At 32.1% G+C, this 24,103-nt stretch overlaps 1 protein-coding gene and 1 long non-coding RNA gene across 6 annotated transcripts in view; both read right to left on the bottom strand.

The window, feature by feature from the left end:
- The window catches only part of Nmdar2 (glutamate ionotropic receptor NMDA type subunit 2), a 691,809-nt gene that overhangs the window by 204,723 nt on the left and 462,983 nt on the right, over positions 1-24,103 (bottom strand). Inside the window, exon 1 of one of the 5 annotated variants that reach the window (XM_074142023.1) lies at positions 1,717-2,123. The exons of the other annotated variants lie outside the window; for them this stretch is intronic. Within the exon in view, the coding sequence (XP_073998124.1) occupies positions 1,717-2,101 (385 nt within the window). The 5' untranslated portion in view covers positions 2,102-2,123. Of the gene's footprint in view, positions 1-1,716; positions 2,124-24,103 lie in introns of those variants that run through there. 5 annotated transcript variants of the gene reach the window in all.
- Positions 8,061-13,320, bottom strand: LOC141461103 (uncharacterized). Its single transcript, XR_012462606.1, has 3 exons — positions 8,815-13,320; positions 8,540-8,693; positions 8,061-8,440 (listed from the first exon to the last, which is right to left on the bottom strand). It is a non-coding gene; the product is annotated as an uncharacterized lncRNA (long non-coding RNA).

Below are 24,103 nucleotides of genomic sequence, written 5' to 3'. Positions count from 1 at the left end.
AGATTAAATTGTTTTCGTCTTTCTACTTTAAATTATTCCTTCTATCTATTTTCAACATAAAAATTGTTTTAAAACTCCAGAAATCACCGAATAAAAAATTATTACAGGTAAACCTATAAATTTCTATTTAAAAAGGAAGTATTGTAATCGTACAGATTTTTGATTTAAAGTTTCGACCGCGAAATATCCATTTTGTGATCGCCAAAGTGTTTTTATTCCCCAAATTTCTGTTATGTGTGTGTGTGTGGTTATATTCAACGTAACTAAATATCGAAAAATCATTCGATTTTCAATCAATTGAATTCAATCAATTTGACAGTTCAAATTTGAAAATTCGTTTAGGTGCCTTGCCACCAGGGAAAGCGACGGTAAGGTTTTAGTCAAAATCAATCAACTGGGCACACCTCTTTAATCGCTAAAAAAGATAAAGAAGAGGAAAATCTGTTATATTTTTAAAGCAGTTAAGATACAATATAAAATTATAATATAGGACTGTCATAATTAAATTGAAACTACCTTAATATTATTATTCCATCCGTTTTTTGTTTTCCTTTACAAAGATTGCTCGCAGAGTATCAACTGTCCTCTTCACATTCAATTCATGTCACAGGTAGTTCCAAAAACAAACAAAATTTTTAAAGCGATGTATTCTTGGCTTTGTTAAATTAAAAAGGATTGATAAGTAGCGTTAAAAAATTGGTGTCAGTTAGATTTAGGAATAGAAAGAAGTATCGCCAAACCTAAAGAACCTTTGACACCCTAAACCCCACCTCAATCCACCTAGAGTCTTGCTAGCGGTGAATATATGTTTGGTAAATTGTTTCTCCGAATTTAGAAGAATTAGATTATGTCATTTTTAATAAGACTAAATGCAAGGGAAATATCAAATATAATTTTCTTGATCAGCGTGGAACACTACGATTACAAAATTTCATACCACATTAGTTAGAATTTTATTTTATGTTCTTCGTTAAAACATTTTCTCTTTCAGTAAAATTCGGATTGTATTTGACAGATATGACAAAAAATTGGTGGAAAAGTACGTCAAAGTTGGGTAGAATACAGCATCTCTGCTGTTAACTTTGTTCTTCCTTCGCGTGAATTTAAACTCATCTAAAGCTCAAAAAAATGTAACTTTTCAATAAATTCATTGTATGTAGGGGCTGATCTACTGATATTTTAAGCTTCAGATACCAAAAACTTGTGATAATAATAATAATAAATAAACAACTCCAGATATGTGATGTCCTATAATATTTCAGAATCAAAAAGTAATTTATTATATATTATGCACAACAGCCTATGTTTTTATTATATTTCATTGCTCTTGGCCCGCCAGATAAATAACAGCTGATTCCGTTGTTACTGGCAACTGTTTCAGAATGTTCAAATTATTGCTATTCTGTTCAGAGGGCTGCATCTCTTTGATCCAGTTGTTCCTTTTCTGAATACACCCATTTTTCGCCAGAAAAGATGAGATATTTCTAAAGAATTAATGCAAACTATCCTTATTTCTTGAATTTTGGTAGATCCTACGGTTTTAATTAAAGTTAAAAAAACACGTGGATAATGTGTAGTGATTTTACTAGTCCATTATCCACAGAATACTCAGCGCGAACGCCAATAGTTCATTTAATTATCCATGAAATTAATTACTTCTATTTAATACTTTTTACAACTTGTGGAAAAGCCTTGATATATCACAGAACACTATACCTGTAGGACTTGGTGTAAGCTCCATCATTTGTGTGTTGACCTGTCCAACGGTGAACGCATATCTTCTGAGGAAACTAAGTTTACGACCTCTAGGTTTATACAATCCATTAACTGCTTCAATCATTGCACGATTGTAGCTTCTGGCGCCGAACAATGTTTTAGGTAATATTAAACCTATTGTTATATTACTGTGTGGTGGTCGCAAAGAAGCCAAGGGTGGTGAAAGGCCAATGTTGGACCCAGAATGGCCTGGGGTGCCGGGACGAGATTGTGCCGGCCTGGACGCGGTCCCGCCCCTGCGTTGTCCGGTGACGCCGCCTCGTTGTGGTGGCGACACCGACAATAGACACAGTACCGCCGCCAACAACAAACCCGGGGCGACCATCCGGGCGCGACTGACTCGAGGGGGTGGGTCTCGCCTAGCCGATTCCTGCTTTACCAACCATCCCTTCAAAACTCACGAGTATTACCGATCATTTACGAAGTTATTCTCGTTGCGCAGTTAACTATTGTTTCGTGCCTTTTTTTTTTCCAAAATTGTAAACTATAGAGAGTAGATTTAATCATATAACTTAATTACATGTGATTTTTTATGGTTCTTGTCACTCCATTCTCTAGCAGAAATGAGAAAAACAGTCAATAACAGGGCTCTCGTGAAAAGCCCTTTTCTTACAGGTCGATTGATCTATTTGTATGAAGGTTTCTATCCCATAGTCGACAAAATAGTTTTCTTAAAAGCTCTAAACAAATGTAAGCGGAATGAAAACTTTTTCTAGGAAATTTCAGTAAAGTTTCTCTTCTTAGGATGTTGCGTCTTGTAAACAAGTTGAGAGGGCTATTACAGTAAAGTATTGCCTATTTTTTCAGGCGGGCTTTACGTTTAACTACCAATTAGGTGTCGTGGACCGAGGCGACTAGCAAACATACTTTACAGCAAATTTCTTTTATTAACCATTAAATAAAATCCAAGGCCTAAGACCGGTAATCGAACCCAGTACCACAATACGTATTAGCTTTGCAGGACTCTCCTCTAACCGCTCGGCTACCGTGGCGTCTAAGTATAGAGCTATTTTTATGAGTCTTAACAATATTGAAGGTAATTAAAATATAATAAAAATTCCATGTTTAAGGGGTATTTGTAAATTAAAAAATCGAGAATTGAACTGAGAAAAAACACTTGACAGTTCACAACTGATTTATTACTTTCTCTTAACTCTTACAAGATGAAGTAATGTGATCGGTCAAGTTCTGTGATCGCGTTTTCCTGAACTTAAACCGTTGGAGGTTCCCGGAGCCAGAAAATTGTTTTTTAGTAAATGTGTACAACAACTGGAAAATGGAAAGAGCGTAGAAAGTTGGTGATCAAAAAACTCGAAAGTACCACTTCACTAATTTTTTTTTTTTCACTTTTTGGGGAAATTTCTCAGATGGCTCCAAAATGTTCTCTGAAATTTGTACAGACATTGCACACATTTATAGAATTACAACTATTATTTTTTGATGGAAATATTCTACTAAGAAAGCTACTTTAAAAGGCAAGTTAGCTAGCTATCTTTTTAAGAACCATCTTAGTAGAATGCACGTCCAATCAAATTAAGGATTAATAGTTAGAGAATGAAATGAATTATTGAAATTCGACTTTAAAGAAACTGATATTATCAGTTTCTAAAGTAAATTGTCAACATTAACTCCATGAACCTTAATAGAGGCACATTTTAGTGACCAGCTCAATCTGACCAATGTCTCGTGGTTACTCGCTGTTCGTTCTAACACGTCTCTTACTAATTTCAAGTTTCCAAAAGAATATTGGGGCAGCAAGATCCAATCATCTTTAAAGTACTTACTATATTCTAAATGAATTTAAAATAGAATACTCTTTTAATGACCACGTTTCTCCTTTTAAATTTTCTCTTTCACAGCAAAAAGAGAAAAAAAATTGTCAAAGTTAGGTGTTTTCCAACGTTACGCTTTTTTGTGCACTTTTTCACAATCAACCCTTATTTACAACTGCCCTAAAGGACAGTTTTAATTTGCAAGTCTGCTACAGTAGTTCTGTTCACACTTTTTGTTAAAATTTTCTCTTATTTTATTTATTTGTAATATTTTGTATGTATTATTAATTTATTGCAATCGGTTCTTTGACGCCTCATGTTGAAGTCAGGTTCGATCTCCTTCGAGGCCTATCTAAATGGTTGCTAACGTCTCTAATACTGTTATAATTATGACTAATATTGCAGTAGGTAAATCACAGTAATACATCCAGCATCCTTTTGAAACGTGAAATCCTCAATCTTAATTCTTCTTTGCAACTTAATAATTAACAGCATCAGGCTAATAATATAAGGAAAAGAATCACGTTATTTGTTCTTCATAAATGAGGCAACGTCCTTCCACTTTTAAACATTCTTTTGGCTCATTTAAACATTAAGAAAAACCATATTTAATGATAATCCTACCACAAACAAGGTTACCCTAAAGAGACATTGAGGCGAAGGATCCTCTGCCCGTACTAGCTCTCAGGCCAGCTCTTTGATATCAACGGCAGTAGGTATTGTATGCAACAATTACCTTTAATAGATAATGAACTTCAAAAATACTTATTGAAGCGTATGATTCTTTTAGGTACACATTCGCGATTAATTGCTCCGTAATGAGAAAATAAAGTTTTTATAAATTTATCCTTTATAAGTTCCAACTTTGTATGATAAACATTAAATTTTTGGCTATTCTTGGAATGAATCATTTGGGGTAACGATTTTATAATCGTTTTAATATAATTTTAGTAGGAAATAACAAACATAGGTATGGAAAATGTTATGATATATTTTGATTATTGTAAGCTTTAATTTGATTAATATCTAAAAACAATGTTGAACTCAGAACAAAAACATGCTAATAAAAAATAGTAAAAAATTGCCGAACAGAAAGTAACTTGTGCGAGAACAAGCCGCAATAAAATATCAACATAAAGCAGAGGGAACCCAAACAACTGGCTTGAAGGATAAGGGAGCAACTTATAACTCCTCTAGCCAAGGAAAAGGGCGAATTTCCCTTTTTTTTTTAGCTTACATGGAGGGCCAGTTCTTGCCTGACTATATTGTGAAAATTTATTCTATTACTAAATGTATCTTTAATAATGTACTATTTTTTTTAGACGATTCAACCTGATTGTTCTGACTCTGGTTAAGGCTATTTCAAGGTACCTGAAAAAGAAATAACAGGAGAGAAAACTTAACCAATTACATTAAGGTAAGAACCTTCTTTCAACACAAGTAGTGACTAAGGCGGTGATTAGTCTTAAGTCAGCTCTTAAAATTATGCGAAATAAAGTTATATTGAACAAAGAACTGGAATTACCTTGAACGAGAAAATGTTAGTAAAGAGATACAAACTTTTTTTTTTATTATTATTATTAAAAAGGCAAATACTCCATTTTCGTTGCTAATTTTGTTGTTATTTTTTAAATGGCTCATTGAAATTAAAGGCTGAATAAAACTTGAACATCACCAACTTGTGATTTATTTCTTCTTTTTCTTTTTATTCAATGGTTGAATGTCTCGATTTCTGCATATCTGCGTAGGTTGATTTAACAATTTTCAAATTAAATTAAAAACAAAAACTACGCAATATAAAGAAGATCCTTGTCCCAATGGCAAAAAGATGACTGGATTTTGGGGAGTACAATGAGAGAATAATGTGACGCGCAAGTGCCATGAACTTAAAAGGGTTACACCTAGAAGAAGAACGGCAGCCACGCCTGTTTAATGCCCAGAACTAATCCCCTGGGAACACTGTATTACATCTATATATCATATCTGAAAGAAAAAAAAAAGAAAAGATATCGATTATACTGTAAAATTTATTACCAACTATAAAAAATGACCTTGAGAACGATGTTTGTTGAATAAACTACCTTAGCTAAAAGTCTTAAAAATATAAAATTTCGATGTTATTATTAACAAAAAAATCAATAAATAAAATACTTTTTATTAATGAGAATAAATGTAAATAATCTGGTTTGAACCCACAGTACTTCCGTTACTACTCTTCTCGAGATTCTAACTTATATTTTTCTAATTCCGAATTTTAAAACATCACTACAACTAACGTTACCAACATTATAAAACTTCGCATTAGATCTAAATGGTACTTGAGGCAGAAATAATCCTCTCAAAATGCCCTTAAAAAAAGAAATAATAATAAAATTGATAGAAAAAAATTATTCAATAAAAGCTATTGGTCAGCATATAATTAATGTAAATTTAAATTTAGAGACAAACCTTCTCAAAATTCTCGAAAATATCTGTGAAAAACAATTCTATTCAGTGCAGTAGTAGTTTCAGTTATGGAATTTTCTTCGAATTCAGAAATTTAGCAACACATTTATCCCTCCATCATAAAATATATAAAAAGCAGTAAATTATACTAAAACAGTATACTTAGAATATCTCTCTCCCCAAATAGTTGAAACAAACATTTTTAGGTAAACATAAATGTCAAAGGAGTTAGCAATAAATTGCAGTGAATAACATTTTTAGCTGTTTTCCATCCACTTCCGAAAATCAATTTCCATAGCAATTTTTATAGATGCAAAGGAGTAATTTTACAGGGAAGCTTAGTTTGAAGATCTTAACAAAAAATAAATTTTCCAATTTAAAGTTTTGATTGATTGTGTCTGGCCATTAAAAGAAAAGTATGAACCTAACCATATTTTCCTTTTAAACGAAGTTTAAGAAAATAATTGGAGCTAATTATGAGAGTACGTACAACATATGAATGTATAGATAAAAGTATATAACTATATAAATCGCATCCAAAAAAGTACTAATTTCCAAATTTTAGTTTTCTTTGCAATTTCTTTTACAAATATTCAGACCCAAACACACAGTTCCTCAATAAATAGAATTAGTTTCAGATGGACTCAAATCCTCCTCGATAAAACTTACCTTAATTACGAAAATTGGACACTTCCGCAGTACTAGCTCATGGAACATATAAATAAAGAAATATTAATTATGCACAATAGCTCGTGATAGACCTATTTTTACAATTATTTTTTTGCAATTAGGGGCTGGGGAAATGTAGCAACGGGTCTCATCGTGCACTGCTGATATTGATAGAGTTTATAGAAGACCACTGGTGCCGACTATAAGTAAGGTTTTCTAGTTTGAAACTATAAGCTATGAGACGGTCAATCTCAACATCCTCATCAAACGGACTGACTTTTCTCTCTTCAGCAAATTTTTGGGTGAAAAACAAAAAATAATGTATAAAAATTTCTGTATATATTCATTTTATTTATCAAATCTTGTTTTAATTTCCAACCTTAACCTTCCTCGCGAGAATTCCAAGTTTCCAAGGATACCTATTTTGATATATGTACTCCCTTTACATAACAGATTTCCCTGGAGGAATTAATAGGATTTTGTAGAAGAATAATATCTGAAAGACGATTCTTTCTGGAGGTACAGCGATTATAAGAATGGCAAAAGAAAGAGAACTTAATTATAATTTTTGTAAAGTGCACTTCTCGATATAAAAAGGAAACAAAAATGAAATTAATTATTAGTTACGTTGTAAGAAGTAAATCTAATAATATCTGAAAGTCGCTAACAATCTGCTAGCGTTCACAATTCTATTCATGACCAGTTTAACATCTTTCGCTCGACCTTATTGACTTCACCACCCTTTCGTTGCTTAGCATCTCCTAAGTCTCCTAAATTCAAGGTGTGTAAACAATGAACATCAAAAATTTCAATAAATCATTTTAAAGCAAAAAAAAAAAAAAAAGAGAGAAGTTTTCTAATGTGCATATCTTTTTTGCCTGTAATTTTAATAAGTATAATTTTAAAAACATGCCAATTAACTAGAAATAAGTTATACAAAAATAAAAACCAACATCTTCGAGAAAAAAAATATTATTGTTTATGTTCTTTTATAACCGGAATAATGAACCCAGCAATGAATGATGAAATTAATTCAGCAGACAGATCGTTAACGCTCCAGCGAGCAGCCCCATGGGCTGAACAAAAAGCGTTCTAGCTGTGACGTAAATGTGATAGATGCTGTTACCACATCTACCGAGATTTTCTTCATTTATGGGGGCTTCTAGACTGCATTGACTGCTTAAAGTTATTAAGCTTTCATTATCCTCAGTTCTAAACTATTTTAATGTTTTTATATCGTTTTTTTAAGTAAACAATGAAAAAAATTCCAGGCACTTTTATTATGTCTTCATAAGCGGTTATAAAAATTTATATATACAATATTTATCTAGAGCAAGAATGCACAATCTTTGAAGATTTTCAGCAAAAGTTTTAAGTATTGATGAAGGAGCACAGCAACTCGACATCCAACCTCCCTATGTAAGCCTACAGATCATTACTAATAATTTGACAATATCATTTATTATATTTTCTTGTAATAAAAGTTTGACATTACGCTTCAAAGATCCTGATCAAAGACTGATTGTGTTTTTCTTCGCTCCCGAATCGTCTTAGTGAGACAAACATAAAAAACTTTTCTTTTTGATTGAAAACAACCCGTTTATTAAAAACAATGCTTTATTTCAATATTTACAAAATTTATAAACACAGAACAAATATTTAATTCATTACATTTAACTGTTGGCCTGAATTTAATTTATTCCATTAAATCAATTATCAATCAAAAATATTTCTATTGTTAGCCCTGTAAAGTAGAGAGCGACAACTGTGTAGATGGACTAAAAAAAATAAAATAATAAAATGAAAATAGCAGATAAAATTATAAATAACAACATTCATAAAATCATGAATAATATTACTGAGCTATTAATTAATACCAAATTGAATATATAATTTTTCTTTTTTTACAAAAGATCCAAACGTCTAATGGCATAGCATCAAATAATTTCAAAACTTTATCAGAAGGCAATCTAATTTAATTTTCTAACTAATTTTCCGATCTGAATGAATGTATAACATTATTGAGAGAAACTGGAAAACAAAAAACTAAATTTCTAAATATTGTTTTTTTTTAAGTAAAAATGATATAAAAAACTGCTCATTGAACATATGTTGGCTTATGTTTGCTTATGTTGTAAATTGTGTTTCGTACCTTAAATCTCGCTGCTGCAGAAACTTCAGCTAATTTAACTTTAATCTTCATTAAAATAGACAAGGAAATGGACTCAGTGGCCTACATAACCTCCATCAAAACATAATTGGCTCTTACACTAGTTTAAACTAGTTTAGGACAAAAGGATAAATGGACAAGTGGTAAAAATAGATAATATTCTAAACTTTAGACCTAAACATTGGCAGCTGAAGTTGAGAAACTGTGTGGTTTAGAAAATGTAAACATTAAGAAACATATTAAGAAGTTGTATCTTTAGATATTGAAGTCTATTGTTCTTACAATTTTTTTCATAACTGGCAATGGTATGTGACCTAATTACTAGCATTACCCTCGTGGCCTCATATTATCCTCGAATGCTAATAGAATCCTTATATTAATACTGGTTGCCAACTATAATATAAGTAAGTTAAGTTTTTTTAGAAATTAATTTAATTCCAGATGATGTTGCTGGTTGCACCAACATCCGGAGGTCATTGGCGTCTGATGCAAAACAATCTAAGGGTAGATACATTTAAAATCTATCCTTAATACTGTAATTAATAACCTAGAAATTTTTATTTTATTAGTTTTGTGTGTTTAATTAAAACTGTCCGGTAGGACAGTTGTATAAGGGTTGATCGTCAAAAACTGCAAGAAAACGTAGAACGTTGAAAAGCACCCAACTTTGACAATTTTTACAAATATGAAATCATTATACTTAAGCACATGTCGCAGTCAGGCGGAAAACAGGCTAAACGCTGAAGTTTCGTCACCAAATTTTGTATAATAATAATTACCTAATACAGATGAAGGTTAATTTTTTAGATAGATTGATTTGGGGAGCATTTCACATAATTACTACCAACAATAACAGGTACCTTTATTACCGCCTCATTGAAATATTTGTCTTAATTACGGATGTAACTCAATATCTTTCCTCTACAGTAACTAGAACTTTATTTATAACGTTTTCTCAATGTGGTTGTACAATAATAGACGAACCAGAAACTAAAGCTTATACTAAAGCAAGGTTGGAAAAATACCTATATCACTTTATTTTGAGACAGAAGGAACTATGAACTATATGATATAAAGGAACTATGTAACCTAGCAGCAGGTCAGTTTACCGTCGTTTATTACGGAGTCAAGCTCTGTATCTCGTCACGTAGTAAAACTCGTAAAAAATCATGATTTGAACTTAAGGTCAGAGCTATGATACTCGTATTTTAATATCTTCATAATTTGATATTTTGTTTGTACGAACTATTGTTTACCACATTACTCAATGGACTGTTTTTATTTAATATACTTTTTTTCCATGGGTGTTTCTTTTTATATCAAATTTCAATTCTTAGATTTACATTAATGCCTATTTTAGATTTTAAAAAGAACAGATATGGCTTGAGATGAGCTGTAAAAACTGAAAATAAAGTATTAGATCACGGAAGTGAATAACTTAAAAAATAAATGTAATTTTAGGTTGAAGAAATGCCAAATCAAGTCGGAAGAATTGTTCTCATCAACCTTCATTAGAAATTTATAAAATAAATTACTGTGTGCTTGTTAGATTTACTCAGTTCATAAAGTTTGTAGACTTATACTTTGCCCAAAATATTTTCGGTTTTTGCTTTAAATATATACTTGCATATTTTTTTAGGAATTTAAACACTTAGTTTCAATTTGTCAGCTATCCTTCATTTGTTGTCAGTTGTCTTTTTTTCATAGATTTAGAATTTATCAAGTGCACATAAGTAAATAAGTGCATGAGCTTAAATCGGTGCTAACTTTATTATTTCAAATAAAACCCCAAGTAGGGATAAATTCTTATTGGTAGTTTTGCATTCTTTTCAATAGAACGCTCCACTCAAACAAGGTTGAGATCGGCTTTAGCGGAGTGTTGTGACTCGTGAACTCCCAAATTGACCGATTATATGAATGTAGGAAAGTGAATGTACAAAATATTATTTTGAAATAACAGAAAAAGATATTTAAGGCAGATTTAAAGTGGAAGAGGTAGAAAGGGAGTCCAAAAGAGTCTTGTACTTTGTGACCCTAGCTGCTAGCATACCTGATTTGTTGCACCGCGGGGAAAAAGATATGAAGGAACTGTGTAACCTAGCAGCAGGCCAGTTTACCGTCGTTCATTACGGAGACAAGCTCTGTATCTCGTCACGCAGTAAAACTCATCAAAAATCATGCTTTCAACTTAAAGTCTGTCAGAGCTATGATATTTTAATATCTTCATAATTTGATATTTTGTTTGCACGAACTATTGTTTACCATATCAATTGCGGGAAAAATCCATGCGTGTAATTAAAGATTATGATGTCATACCTGGCACATTTTATTTCACTGTAGAAAACAATAAGCTGTCATTTTACACACTGATGTAGCATCATCTTATTCAAACTCTTTGCTGAAGAATCTTACAGCAACTTATGAAATACTTCTTAAACTTAATAAACCTGCGATCCAATAAGTGAATTCTAAGACCATCAAAACCCAACCACAACATAATTGGGCTCGTACACAGTTTTAACTATTTAAGACAAAAGAATAAAAAAAAAATAACCTGTAACAGGAGTACGAGTAAGCATATAAAAATAAAAAGTTAATATCGTTTAATATTAACGACCTGAAAGATGAAAATAAATATTTTACCAATGCATTAAAAAACAAAAATTAAAAATCCCAACCATTGATATTCTTTGTTTTATTTTTTGGAAGTTTGAATTGTTTATAATTAGAGAAAATACCGTCCGTTGAAATGGCTGAAGAAAAAAAAATTGAGACAATGATTTTCTGACATAAATCAATTAAAAATTAAAATTTTGTTTCCACTTTTTCAAACAGGGCTCTTCCGATTATGGATTTCAGAGGGAAAGTTCTGGAATCGCCGGTTTGGAGGCACCAAAATTCTGCTTCCTAAACATTGCAAGTCCCGTTGAAGATAAAATTGTTGTCAATCAATTTTTTAATGACAATTATAATTCAATCACCACATAATTCATAAATGGCTCCTCGAAGCATCTACTTTGAGGTTCTAGACATCAAACCATTCTGCATACCTCCACTTCTTCTCAGCCCCAATTAAAAACTAGGGGAAGTTACTTCAACATCATCTGCTACGTTCACAACAATCTCAGACTATAGAGTCTTGCCAACCGTGATATTCGGTAAAAACTTCTTCCATAACATAAAAAAATATTAGCGCATATGAAAGCTTATTCAGGAGATGTGGAGTGATAAGTTTTACAAGAAATTAAATAAACTCCTTTCACGGGCATTTGGTGCAGGTAGTGCACAAACATTTTGACACGGTCACAAAACTGTCCTTTACTTTTGGGGGTAAAAATATCAGGTTCTTGCTGCCGAGAATATCTCAAAATGGATATCAAAAGACCGATTTTAATTTTAATAAAGAACTAAAGAGCGATAAATAGATACTTGAAGGAAGTTAAACTAAAATATGATTCAGTTTTGACAGTGCTTGGTACGTGAGTCGAATGTAACCTGGTTTATTTTATTTGGTTGATTAGTTTTGTTTTCTTTTTAACTACAATAACATTAATTTTGATTTAGCTGGGCAAAAGTTTGTCTATTATTGGAGAGCTTTGCACTATTGTAACATTATATTCCTTAAAAATATAATCTATCTTCATGTATTAAGCTACAAATCAGTAAAAGTTTAAATTTATTTTTAAACTTAAGTATTAATATTTAACAAATTAACTGTCCCATTATCTAGTTAAGAAAATGCAATATTAATTAAGAAGTTCAAGGAAAAATTTAGTGGCGCGCTGAGCAATATAGATGTTTCCAGAGTATTCCGCTAGAAAGCACAGCGCTTTACTTGCAAGTCACAGATCAATTCTGGGCTTCGCTATTTCCTATTTTCATTTATTTTCCCTTACCGCCGCCAAAGAGAAGATTTCGAAATTGAACTTTCTCTGGAAATACTGTTTAAGGTTCTCTTCATGAAAGAAGCATAAAACAGAAATCCACAAATCTTTATAGAGCATAATACGCACACCAATAATTTGTCAGAACACTTCAAGTTTTATTTACAATTTTTTCCATCTTATAGTTACGAAAATGACCCAATTTTTTTTTACAAAGAGTTGCAACTATAAAAGGAGTAACCACATTCGATGATAAAGATATTACGGAGATTCAGATTTAAAGAGTCATTAACCACGTTAGGAATCCAGGCTCTTGGCAATTATAGAATAAATAGCCACATACTGAACCAAGTTTTGAATTCTCTCAGATACAATAATACTGTATAAAAATGCCCAAAGGTGTTCTCTAAAAAAGCTGAGAACAAGCGGTAGTTTAAAAATGAAATAACTTGAGATAAATGAAGAAACCAACATTTCTCGACCAACATAGCTTTCTAAAGGGCAAATTCTAAAATGAAACTACTCAATGTTCTTAGAATTTCCTTGGATCCATTTGCGAAAACGTCTACAGCGCAGTTGTACCAAACCTTTAACAATTTTCTCTTTAACCTGCACAAAAGGTAAAATTGTGATTAATAAATACAAATGTTAATTAAAAATAAACAGGTCAAATAAACACAGCAGATTATTTAATGTCTATAAAGAATAACAATTTTGTAGTAAATTTGTATTGGAATGTTTGATATTTGGCAACCCTGTTGAGGGTGTAAGAGAAGGGCTGACCGTTGTTACGGGTAGCTAGTGTGTTGCAGGTAGTTGGAGACATTCCTTAGTTGAGTTTAGTAGAGTTTGGTTTTGTCACTCTTTATGGAAGTTATGCTTTATGAATGTTATGTCTTATGAATTATGTGAATAAACTATATTTAGGTTAATTTGTGTTTATTCAAACCCTTATGAGTATTTAGTAAATTATTATTATGTTTTATGTGTTCTAGTATTGTGTGTTTTCTCCCATCTTTATTTTTATTTTTCATTTATTTTACAATTTTTATTTTTTCATTATTAAATTGGCCTCTTGAAAAATATATAGAGTGGTAACAAGCTTCTTACAGCAAAGCATTCTTCCTGAGACAACCAAAGAATTCTCATGATAAAGCAGTCACGGAATTTCTTCATCCAATATCCAAAACACCATCTTATTTCTTGTTGTTCAGGAACCTCAGCCTAATACATGATATCTTTAAACTGACCAAGCTACTCTAATCAAGATGGAGAATCTCCGTATAAACCTTAAAATAGTACGGACAATATAGTCATACCCCTGGATGTGTGAAATGGGTTGGAAATCATTTGTCATGCATAGAAACTTCTGCAAAATGCGCTTTGTGCCTTGCTAGTCACTCGGAACAATTACTGAGGTTCTATTCTATCCCAACAATTGCAGAAGTTAAAAAGAGTCCACGAGAAAGAACACAGAGCAAATGTTCCTCAACATCCTGCACTCAGGCATCATTAGTTAGTAAACTGATGCCTAAATTCACATAATGATTTCTCCCCACACACAATATTCTCTAATATCATTTTCTGGATAGACCTCTAGTAGGTAAGAACGTGAAATATTTTTAAATAACAGACGAATCGACATAGCACTGACTACAGGGATTCATTTTACATGTTTACTGTATTTCACCTTAAGAGACTACTTACCCAGATGATTCTGCAATGGCGGTGTTGCTACGTATTATAATAAAGAACTCTCTTTCTTATCTTCTTGTGCCTAGCAACCCGAGAAATGTTTTTTGTTTTGGGGTTTTGTAAGGTGCGCAACAACAAGGGTCCTTTGCACCTAAACTATACTGTAGAATAGACACTTTACTACACAGCCTAACCTACACCTAGTCAATCTGATCGATTACTTATTTCAGAATATATGCTTTTGCGGAAATAAATTTCAAATAAATACATAAATAAAAATTCTTTTTAGTTAAATTATCGCGAAGAAATAAAATAGGTTTCCCTTACTTTTCATAGTTAAGAACCAATGTAGAAAAAATCTAATATCGCTGTTTTATGGGTAAATATAGATAAAGAACTTGCATACCAAAAAATATATACCATAAATTAAATGCGATAAATAAATAACTTTCTAGTCGTTATTCATTTTTTAGCATTTATTTATTTATTTTTATTTTTTGAAGTGAAAATGTACAGGAAAAATTAATGGCCATCCATCCATTCATTATCTCAGACAGCCTGAGGGTGCAAGAATATTTTTTTTATCACAGATGCATTTATATAAACTCGTATACACATATGGTTTAAATGTTGGTTGCATAATAAGTTGAATTATAAATAAGAAGCGATAATTGGAAAACAAAAATTTAAAATTCTCTCATCCTAAATATAAGAACTAACACTAAGAACTGAGGAACTGAGGAGAGAAAGAATGAGTCAAAAAATGTTTGTGAGCACTTATGTTAAAAGGGCTGCTTGAAAGAATACTCCCATTTATAAATAGAGCTCACTTTTAGAAACGAAGGATATAGGGCCTAAATGTGTGATGGCTCTGCTTAGGAAGATTTGAAACTGTATTAATAGTATATTATAATTTAATTGAAAATAACGTTCTAAAAAAAATTTCCAATTAATTTGGTAACTCCACGCCTAGCTATTTTAGTATAAAAGATAAAAATAGTGTGGTTTCTCTATTTTCTTTTATCTTTCTTCTAGGAAAAGTTTTTCCTAGTCTTTATCAGTTGATAAAGTTATACTATTTCTATAACTACTAAGTGAGCATTTAACTTCGTCATGATACCAACAATAATCTTCCTTCGTCGCAAAATATAAATAAACCAAACAATAAGTCAAGTAATTGGTTAAGTATTATTACATTATTTTTTTATCTTTATTTTAGTCGTCATATTGTTTCTTTTGGCTATTTGTACTTTATTAATAACTTTAATAAATTAATAACATGTGAGTTACAGCCAAGTATAAATCCAAAGTTTTGAATTTTCATACAGCTGAGCAGAAAAGTATTGTCAAATTTTGAAAATGGAGTTTTGGGCCAGAATTAACTATTTTGATGTTTCATGTGTCCGAAAAATTAATTTTTCAAAAAAGTTTGCTTCTCTGTGAACAGAATGTTTGAAAAAAAAACAAGAAAAAGGACCTTTCCTTTAGGATTAGGACCCAATAAGGGACCAGACCGCAGCAACTTAGCAATCAAAATCTCTCATCTAAAAGTACCACTTAACTCAAATAGGGGCTTCTTTTAAATTTTCTCGAAATTGGACTCCAATGGTTTACTGTAGGCTAAATGTACATATGTATATTACATTCATAATTTATGTAAAACATTTCTCTACGAAAATTCCATTTAAGGGCCCTTCCATTATAATTCTGTTTTACTGAGTCTTAAATATTTTCAAGGGAGATAAGTGTGCATCTAAAATTCTAAAATTGAAAGCATATTGTATAATATCTCTTATATTTCTGAAATGATCTCCATTTTTCTTTTATATTTTATTCAAAAACTTAAACCGAATAATTTTCATCAGTATTTCAGTTTATTTCAAACAGAGAAACAAATAAAAGAAAACACCAATATTAAATTTTGAAAATACCCATTATTACTGTAATAATTAATTAAAAGGAACATTGGATTTAATGGGTGACATTCTTTCACAAAATACTGGAAGAGTTTGGTGATTAATTGCCTTCAAACTTAAACTTCACTAATTAATATTGTGTTACAGATTAGTGTGGGTGAAGGACACCTTCAGCTCAAGTAAAGTACTTTTAGTTTAGATGAAAGGAAAGTGCAGAGAAACTAACATGGCTGGGGTTTGTGCAAGAGAGACAAGCTTTTAGAGTAAGAAAGTGTAGCTGTCAAGAAAGAAGAAGAGGCATGAAAAGAAGAAGTACAAACTTCTACTTGCGCCCTTCGGTTGGTTCTCTTCAATCTGGATCTTTAGTTAGAGTATGTACCTCTCTAGATTTCAGTTTCTCCATTTGGACGAATATATCTGGGGATTTTTTTTTTTATAAAAGCGTTCCAAGCATCTCGCATGTACATAAGTAAATATTATAAGAAAAAAACTAGACTAACTATCTTAATCATAACTTATCTTAGTAATTTTTTATGTTTCTAATTATAGGGGTATTTCCTGCCTTGACACCATAGCAAAAATATTTACGTCTCTGTTGCTTCGTCGGTTGGATAATTTTGTGACCCAAAACAACTTGCTGAGTGAATTCCAATCTGGATTCAGACGTGGCCGCTCTGCGATAGATAACATATTTGTTTTGTTAAATTTAGTCCGCTTGAGGCTGTCGGAGAAAGGGCAGAAATTATTCTGCTTTTTCGTCGACTTTAAGTCGGCTTTTGACTCCATAGATCATTCTTCTCTATTTTTGAAATTATTTAACGTCGGTGTTTCTTCAAAATTTATGAAAATTCTCAAAAAACTTTACTCTTTTTCATTATCATCGGTCCGAGGTGACGAGGGGAACTCAGATTATTTTCAAGTCGGTTCGAAAGTAAGGCAGGGCTGCCTCCTAAGCCCGATTCTGTTTTCTTTATTTGTGGATGATCTTCCAGATATCCTGGAAAGTGGGGTTTTGGTGGGTGACACAAAAATTAAGATCCTTCTCTATGCCGATGACATTGTGTTATTGACGGATAATCCTTTAGCCCTACAAAGAAATATTAAAATTTTGGAGGGTTATTGCGATCAGTGGTATCTCTCTGTGAACTTGGCCAAATCAAAAATAATGATCTTTCGGAACGGTGGAAGGTTGGCTTCTTCGGAGAAATGGTATTATCGGGGTCAAAGAATCGAGGAGGTGAACAGATACAAATACCTCGGCGTCATCCTAACTCCTCGCCTATCCTTTTCTGCCCACCTAGAAGAGAGAATCTCGGTAGCCAAACTTGGTTTAAATAGAGTGTGGCATAAGTTCATTTTGAATAAAAATGTCCCATTAGACGCTAAACTCCAAGTTTATAAAAGTGTTTCGCGTGCTGTGGTTTGCTATGGTGCCCAGGTCTGGGGTTTTCAGTGTTATGATTTATTAGAAAAATTTCAGAGATTCTTCATTAAGAAGTTATTTTCTCTTCCTTCTTCTACGCCAAATTACATGCTTACAATAGAGTCAGGTCTGGAACCTTTTGAAACTTACACTTTATCTTTGCACGTTAAATATGTTCTTAAAACTCTTTCTTTTCCTGATAATAGACTTACTAAAAAAATAGCTCTCCAAATTATCAATAAAAAACTTTTTTGGTTCAAGCATTGGCTCTCTTTGGCAGGGTTGTACTCCCATGGCTTTGAGGGTTGCCTCGCTGATCTTCCGAACTGGCGCAGTCAGCTTTTCTCTCTTGTTTCTGCGATCAGGGAATCTCTTTCCAAGCAGTCATTAAACAGAGCGGTTATGTCCGAACGTTTTCCTTTATATAGTTTCTTAGTTCGTGAACATAAAGATTGCGTAACGGCCTCTTTTCATGATAAACTAAACATCCTTGATCTGCGTTGGTTTTTTAAGCTCCGAGGAGAGCTTCTGTATTTGAACCATAGGCCTTGGTTAGATAGAGACTTTGACGAAGAAAAGTGTTCTCTGTGTAATTATAATGTTCGTGAGGAGATTTACCACTTTCTGGGGGAATGTCCTCTACTATCTGAGTTTCGTCAAATTTATTTCAAAAAGGCTACTCTCTCCAGAAATTACACGTTTTGAGTTTAATAATCATCACCACTCTAATACCAAGATCTTACCAGTTTTAAAGTGTTCATACACTAGACTAATCTATCTGCCCTCGTAATAAGTAATAATTAGCAAGAACATTTATTTACAATAACTTACTTCTCCTTCTATTCTTCTTCGCTTGACGGAAAACATAAAGTTCATCATGTAAGAGGAACCGTGATAATTAAGCGATATAATTAACAAACAATGTCGTGACTTGAGCTGGCGGGAATGTAAGTTGAATAAGCTTAGCCCAGCATGGTGTACAGTGTTATTTGTCGCTAATTAACTGTAGTCAGCGGATCGTCTGCAAACAGAGAGTCCACAAAAATGTCTCCCAAGAAACGACCGCTCACAATTTACCATCCGACAAGGATACGTGACACAACAACCATTCACGCACTTATACATACTCATAGATGTCAAGTCATGGAAGGAGTTTGCCGAATTTCAGCCAGCATGTAAATCTCTTATGAGAGAAGGTCGTGTTTCAGTGTAGCAATGTGCGGTTTAGGAAAAGTAATGGAGTAACCAAGGTTTCTCCAGTTGTAATGGCCAGTGTTGAATCTAACTCAAAGTACACTGGGAAGTGCCTAGATAGCAATTATATAAGTTTATACCTGTGGGTATCCGGTAAGCGAAATGTTTTGCCATTAATATTCCCCTTGAAACACGTCAGAGCGTAGTTAGATAAATAAGTAAGGGATATATCAATCGTCAAACATAAACGGATTTTGTAATAGTTCACATGTTTTTAATTATAATTTTATTACTTGTAGTAAATAATTAAAAAATGTTTGATGACAGAATAAATTGCATGGAACCAAAACTAACGGGCATTGGCCTTGTAACTCTATTAGAAATTCAAATTAAGTCAGTACCTATTCTCTTTTAGGGTCTTTTTTGATCTATAAAAGTGGTTTTAAAAATCAAAATACGACTGTCGGGAGAGAATGAAACCTTATTTGTTCAGGTAACCATTCGTCTAACAAACATTCACTCTTTCACCAGGTTTTTGTTATTTATTTGTTTTTAAGTGTCTCTCAAACGATTTTATCATTTTAGCTGCAATTGTAAAATGAAATAGATAACCCAAAATGTTAGCGTGAAGAGATTAGCTGCATTTAATATTGAGATATTAAAGAGAATAGTTTTTTCAGCAACAATCTGCGAAACTTGCAGCCGAAAATAATTCCTGGATGAATTTACAGTCTCGTATGTTTTTTCTTTTGAAATATTTCGTTCGCCAGATTTTAAATTAGGGTAGCATTTCTTTTCTTTTTTTTTAATTGAACAGAAAAAGAGGGCAAACCATTGGTTGAACGTTTTCAAATTGCCATGAGAACTTGGTAACAGGTTCAGTCCTTACCCATCCATCACAAGGAACACCCTAATTAGAAAGTTAAGTGGTTTTATAAAAATTAGTACTCACTTCTCGCAACAGATAGGGTGAGTAGTGTCAAATATTATAAAATGGGATATTGAAATTGATTGATTGATAGTAAATTAATTTCAAATTATAGAAATAAATGCAAAATATTCCCTAATTTAGACGTTCCAGTAACCAAAATTATTTGCTTTTTAAATTCTGTATGAAACACATAAAAAAATGAAGTGATTTTTAACGATAATTAATCGAAATTTTTCAAAAATGTAAATTTTTCTTAATTTTTTTTTTTTGTAAAAATACAGCTTCTTTAATTATTTATAACTTTGAAAGTAAAAAGGCCATCAAAATGATTCCAACTGCATTGTCTTTATAGCAAATTATATTTAAATAAACTTTGTACAATTACATGTTTTGCTAATAATTTTAAAAGATACAAAACATTTAATTAAGATTTTGTATAAAAAAAAACCAAACAAAAATTTTTTGATCAATGGTAGCGACCTCTAAATATTAATCGATTTCGCTCTAATACGGACGAAACTTTTTGTTTTTAAATGAACTTTGATTTTCCGCCCGGCGCTCTTTAAAATTTAAAAGTCATCATTTTTTGAAACACCCTAGTGCACAGTGATGGCGAACAATCTAGAATAAATTTTCTGTCACGCTAAAATGCTGTGGCCACTTATAAAAAGGCTACAGATTATCAGTAGCTTAACCCAAAAATGTTTGCAAATAACAAAGAAGTAAATTCTACATAAAACTATCATGTACTTCAATGTACATGGAAAGGAAAAGAGATTTAATTGCGACCTAATATTTAACATATTTTTGGCGCATTTGCTTGATAAAAGTTTTCCAAACTGACGTCATCATATGAAACAATCTTAAATGCAATACTTATAATGCTGATTTGTAGCAGATCAAAATTTGAGGCTGAACTGTATCTAGGTAATTTGGAGATATGTAACTTGCATTTTAAAATCCTGTAGAATCTGACGTTCCTTACTATTATTACACAATTTTATGCAACATATAATTCGCAGGAAAACTAAAAAAAACTTCAACAAACAACTTTAGCTACTCATCATTTCTGGTTAATATTATAATAATGTTAAATCCAAATATTACATTAAAATGGGACTTTATCCACACCGCTTCCTAGCCGAACCATAAAATGAACTTTGAGCAGGAAAGACTTTCAAATAAAAGTTGATTTAAAACACTTGAAAGCAACCATAAAAAAAAGAGAAAGCATATTAGATGTAAAATTTATAGTAGTGCCTGCTTTTCAGCCGGGCTTTATGTCTAACCATAAATTAGGTGACGTGGAAGGAGGCAAGTAGTAGACATACTTCGCTAGAAATTTCTCATATTAATCATTAAATAAGATCTAAGCCCTAGACCGGGAATCGAACCTATCCACATTAAATCCAAGTTTGTTTGGTGGGTCTCGCCTCTAATCGCTCGGCTATCGAGAGCGATCAAAACAGAAACGCGGTATTTCAGATTATTCTTTTCGATCCTAGTGTACCCTAGAAGTATTTATAAAATTGGAATGTGGGTTTTTGAGTTAAACTGATTGTAAAAACAACTTTTTTAAGATCAGAAGACTCCAAAATATAACACGGTTTGCCTAGAACGATTTTAATTGAAAAGTTCACCAACATGAAACATTTTTCTTTTTCCTTATTATTTGGGTCAAAACTAACCAAAATCCACTGAAAACCAAATCGCTTTATGTTGCGGATTTTTTTCTTTTTAATTTTTCAGGTCAAAAAACGGCTTTTTTTTTTGCATTGTTAAGCCTAATAAATGGAAAAACAATACAGTTTTTTTTGCAAAACCAATGCATGCATTTTGAAGCTGAGGGAATTTCCGACAGGAAAATTATTTGGGCTCTTTTAATCCAAAAAGTTTCATTAAATGAATTTGAATAGGAAAATTTCACCTTTTCCAGTGTATAAATATTGTATTTTGCATGAATTTTTCTCATTTTTGAAAAGTCCCATTCCCTTTCCACTAAAAAACGATCATTTATTTGTTAAGTAAGCTTTGAAATGCGAGAAACGCCTTGTTTTTGCCTTATTTTGCTCAAAAATTTCTTTTTTATTGATTTTGAATGTCGAAATTTCATTTTTATCATTTATAAAAAACATCAATCTGTCGGGAATTCCTCAGCTTCAAAATGCATGCATTGGTTTTGCAAAAAACTGTATTGTTTTTCCATTCATTAGGCTTAACAATGCAAAAAAAGCTTTTTTTGAACTGAAAAATTTAAAAAAAAAATCCAAAACGTAAAGCGATTTGGTTTTCAGTGGATTTTGGTTAGTTTTGATCCAAATAATGAGAAAGAAAAATTTTCCATGTTGGTGAACTTTTCAATTAAAATCGTTCGGCGAACCGTGATATCCCAAGAGGGCAATCAAAAATTTTTTTTTCATAGATCTTCATTGGTGAACAAATTTGAAACCTTCTTGAATATATTTGTCTACTTTTTTGTTAATATTTTGTCTGTTTTGCCGCCCTGCCTATTACCTAAATCTCAATTATTTTTAATTTAAAAATAGATAGAGCCCAGAAAATTCTTTTGCCTAATGCCCCCAGAAATGTAAGAACAGACTCGGAGAAGGTGAAGAGAGTGAGCGACATGCCACGGCTAAGATACCGTCGAGGTAGGAGTAAGGTACCGTCGAGAAAATGAAGCACTTTGATTACTCTACATCTTGAAACTGAACTTTGACCATATCCTGGAAACTAGAGTCTTAAAAAAAAGTGATGATAAATGAATAGATTGAGGAAGTCATGCTGGGCAACTAATTTCTCGTTTATTCTAAATTGCTTCTGAACTATATTGTGGTGTTGCTTTATTGTGGAGACACCTGTATGACATCACATACCAGGTTTGCTGATGAAATGACGAGCTAAATGATGCAAGTAAGTTTTTGAACAAAATATAATATATTGTTTTTGCGCCCGAAGTAATTCCATTAATAATCGATGACAAAGCGAAAAGAGAAAATCAAATTAACTGAGAAGAGAAACAGTAATCTTCATTTCATGCTGTGTGCATCGTAAAGAACTCTAAATACGAGATTAAATCTCTAAATCGTAGATTAAGATAAGAAATCTCTTTACTTTACCAATTATCTCTCTGGTCCACTTTCACCGCTTTCTGATATTTTCATTTTTCTCTTTTAATTGTTTACAAAGTGTGTGTTGATTTAATAATTTATGAACGATATTTTTGTTGGTTTATTAACCTCTGTGTTTTTCATCCCACATTGCTTTTTGTTATTGCTATGGAGAGGTTCTTTGTTGAAGTGAACACTTTAGTTTAGTTCACTAAATAAACTCTGATGCCTGTCTTTCTAATTGAAGTTCCTATGTCGAGATCAGATCCCAGAATAATGGCAAATTACTAGCAATTCATGAATTAGGTCAAATGTTGCACCAAATAGAAAGCAGCTAGAAAGAATGATAGGTCTGCTGGTTGCAGGATCGAAAGAGCTGGTAGTCAATTGGTTTCGAGTTCGATTCCTGTTGTCGCTCCTCTTATTTCGCTTTGTTTCTTTCTTGAAGTTTTCATAAATTTCTTGATTCGCAACTGTTAAACAATATGACAAATCATAAGATACAGAAACTTAGTAAACTATTTTAAAAACTGTAGCCTAACTGATGACAAATGAAAGAGTTTATCTCATAGTGTTTTTTAAAAATAAAATCTGTCAAAATGATAAATTAGTAGTGGCAAAAACCAGCAAGAGAATCACTTCAGGGAACGGAAAGCTAGTAGTTCTGGATTCCCATGCAGGTTCGAATCCAGCACTACCTGCTCTTTTAGATTTTCTCTTCCTAAGAGCTTCTTACAGCTCACTATCCGGTAATGGACAGCCAAAGTCTGTAACAAGTAAACACTTCTCAAAGGTGGGCCACAAATAAACTCAAATTTTGACGCGCCTTAAGTTAAAAAACAGAAAAAAAGTACTATTTCACATTTGAAAAAGAGATAAATATTCTAAAGTAAGTTGACCTAAGTTTTTTGATTACAAATAGCAATATTATTAAAAACAAATAAAAGGCAATTTTAGAGATATGCTAGTGAAAGTTACAAAATAATTTTGATTAGCAGTGGTTAATATGGTAAATTTCGAGATAAAACTCTTTTTAATACGATTATTTCCATAACTGCACAAGATTTGGTACTTAAAGAATATTGTAAGCGTCTAAGGCTTACACCCAGATGCGGAGG

The sequence above is a fragment of the Rhodnius prolixus genome, unplaced genomic scaffold (genome assembly GCF_049639745.1).
Source record: "Rhodnius prolixus isolate KJV_2025 unplaced genomic scaffold, Rpr scaffold_1, whole genome shotgun sequence".
Lineage (NCBI taxonomy): Eukaryota > Metazoa > Arthropoda > Insecta > Hemiptera > Reduviidae > Rhodnius > Rhodnius prolixus.
Note: the sequence above shows the minus strand (reverse complement) of the source record. Positions and strands in the feature narration are given on the sequence as shown.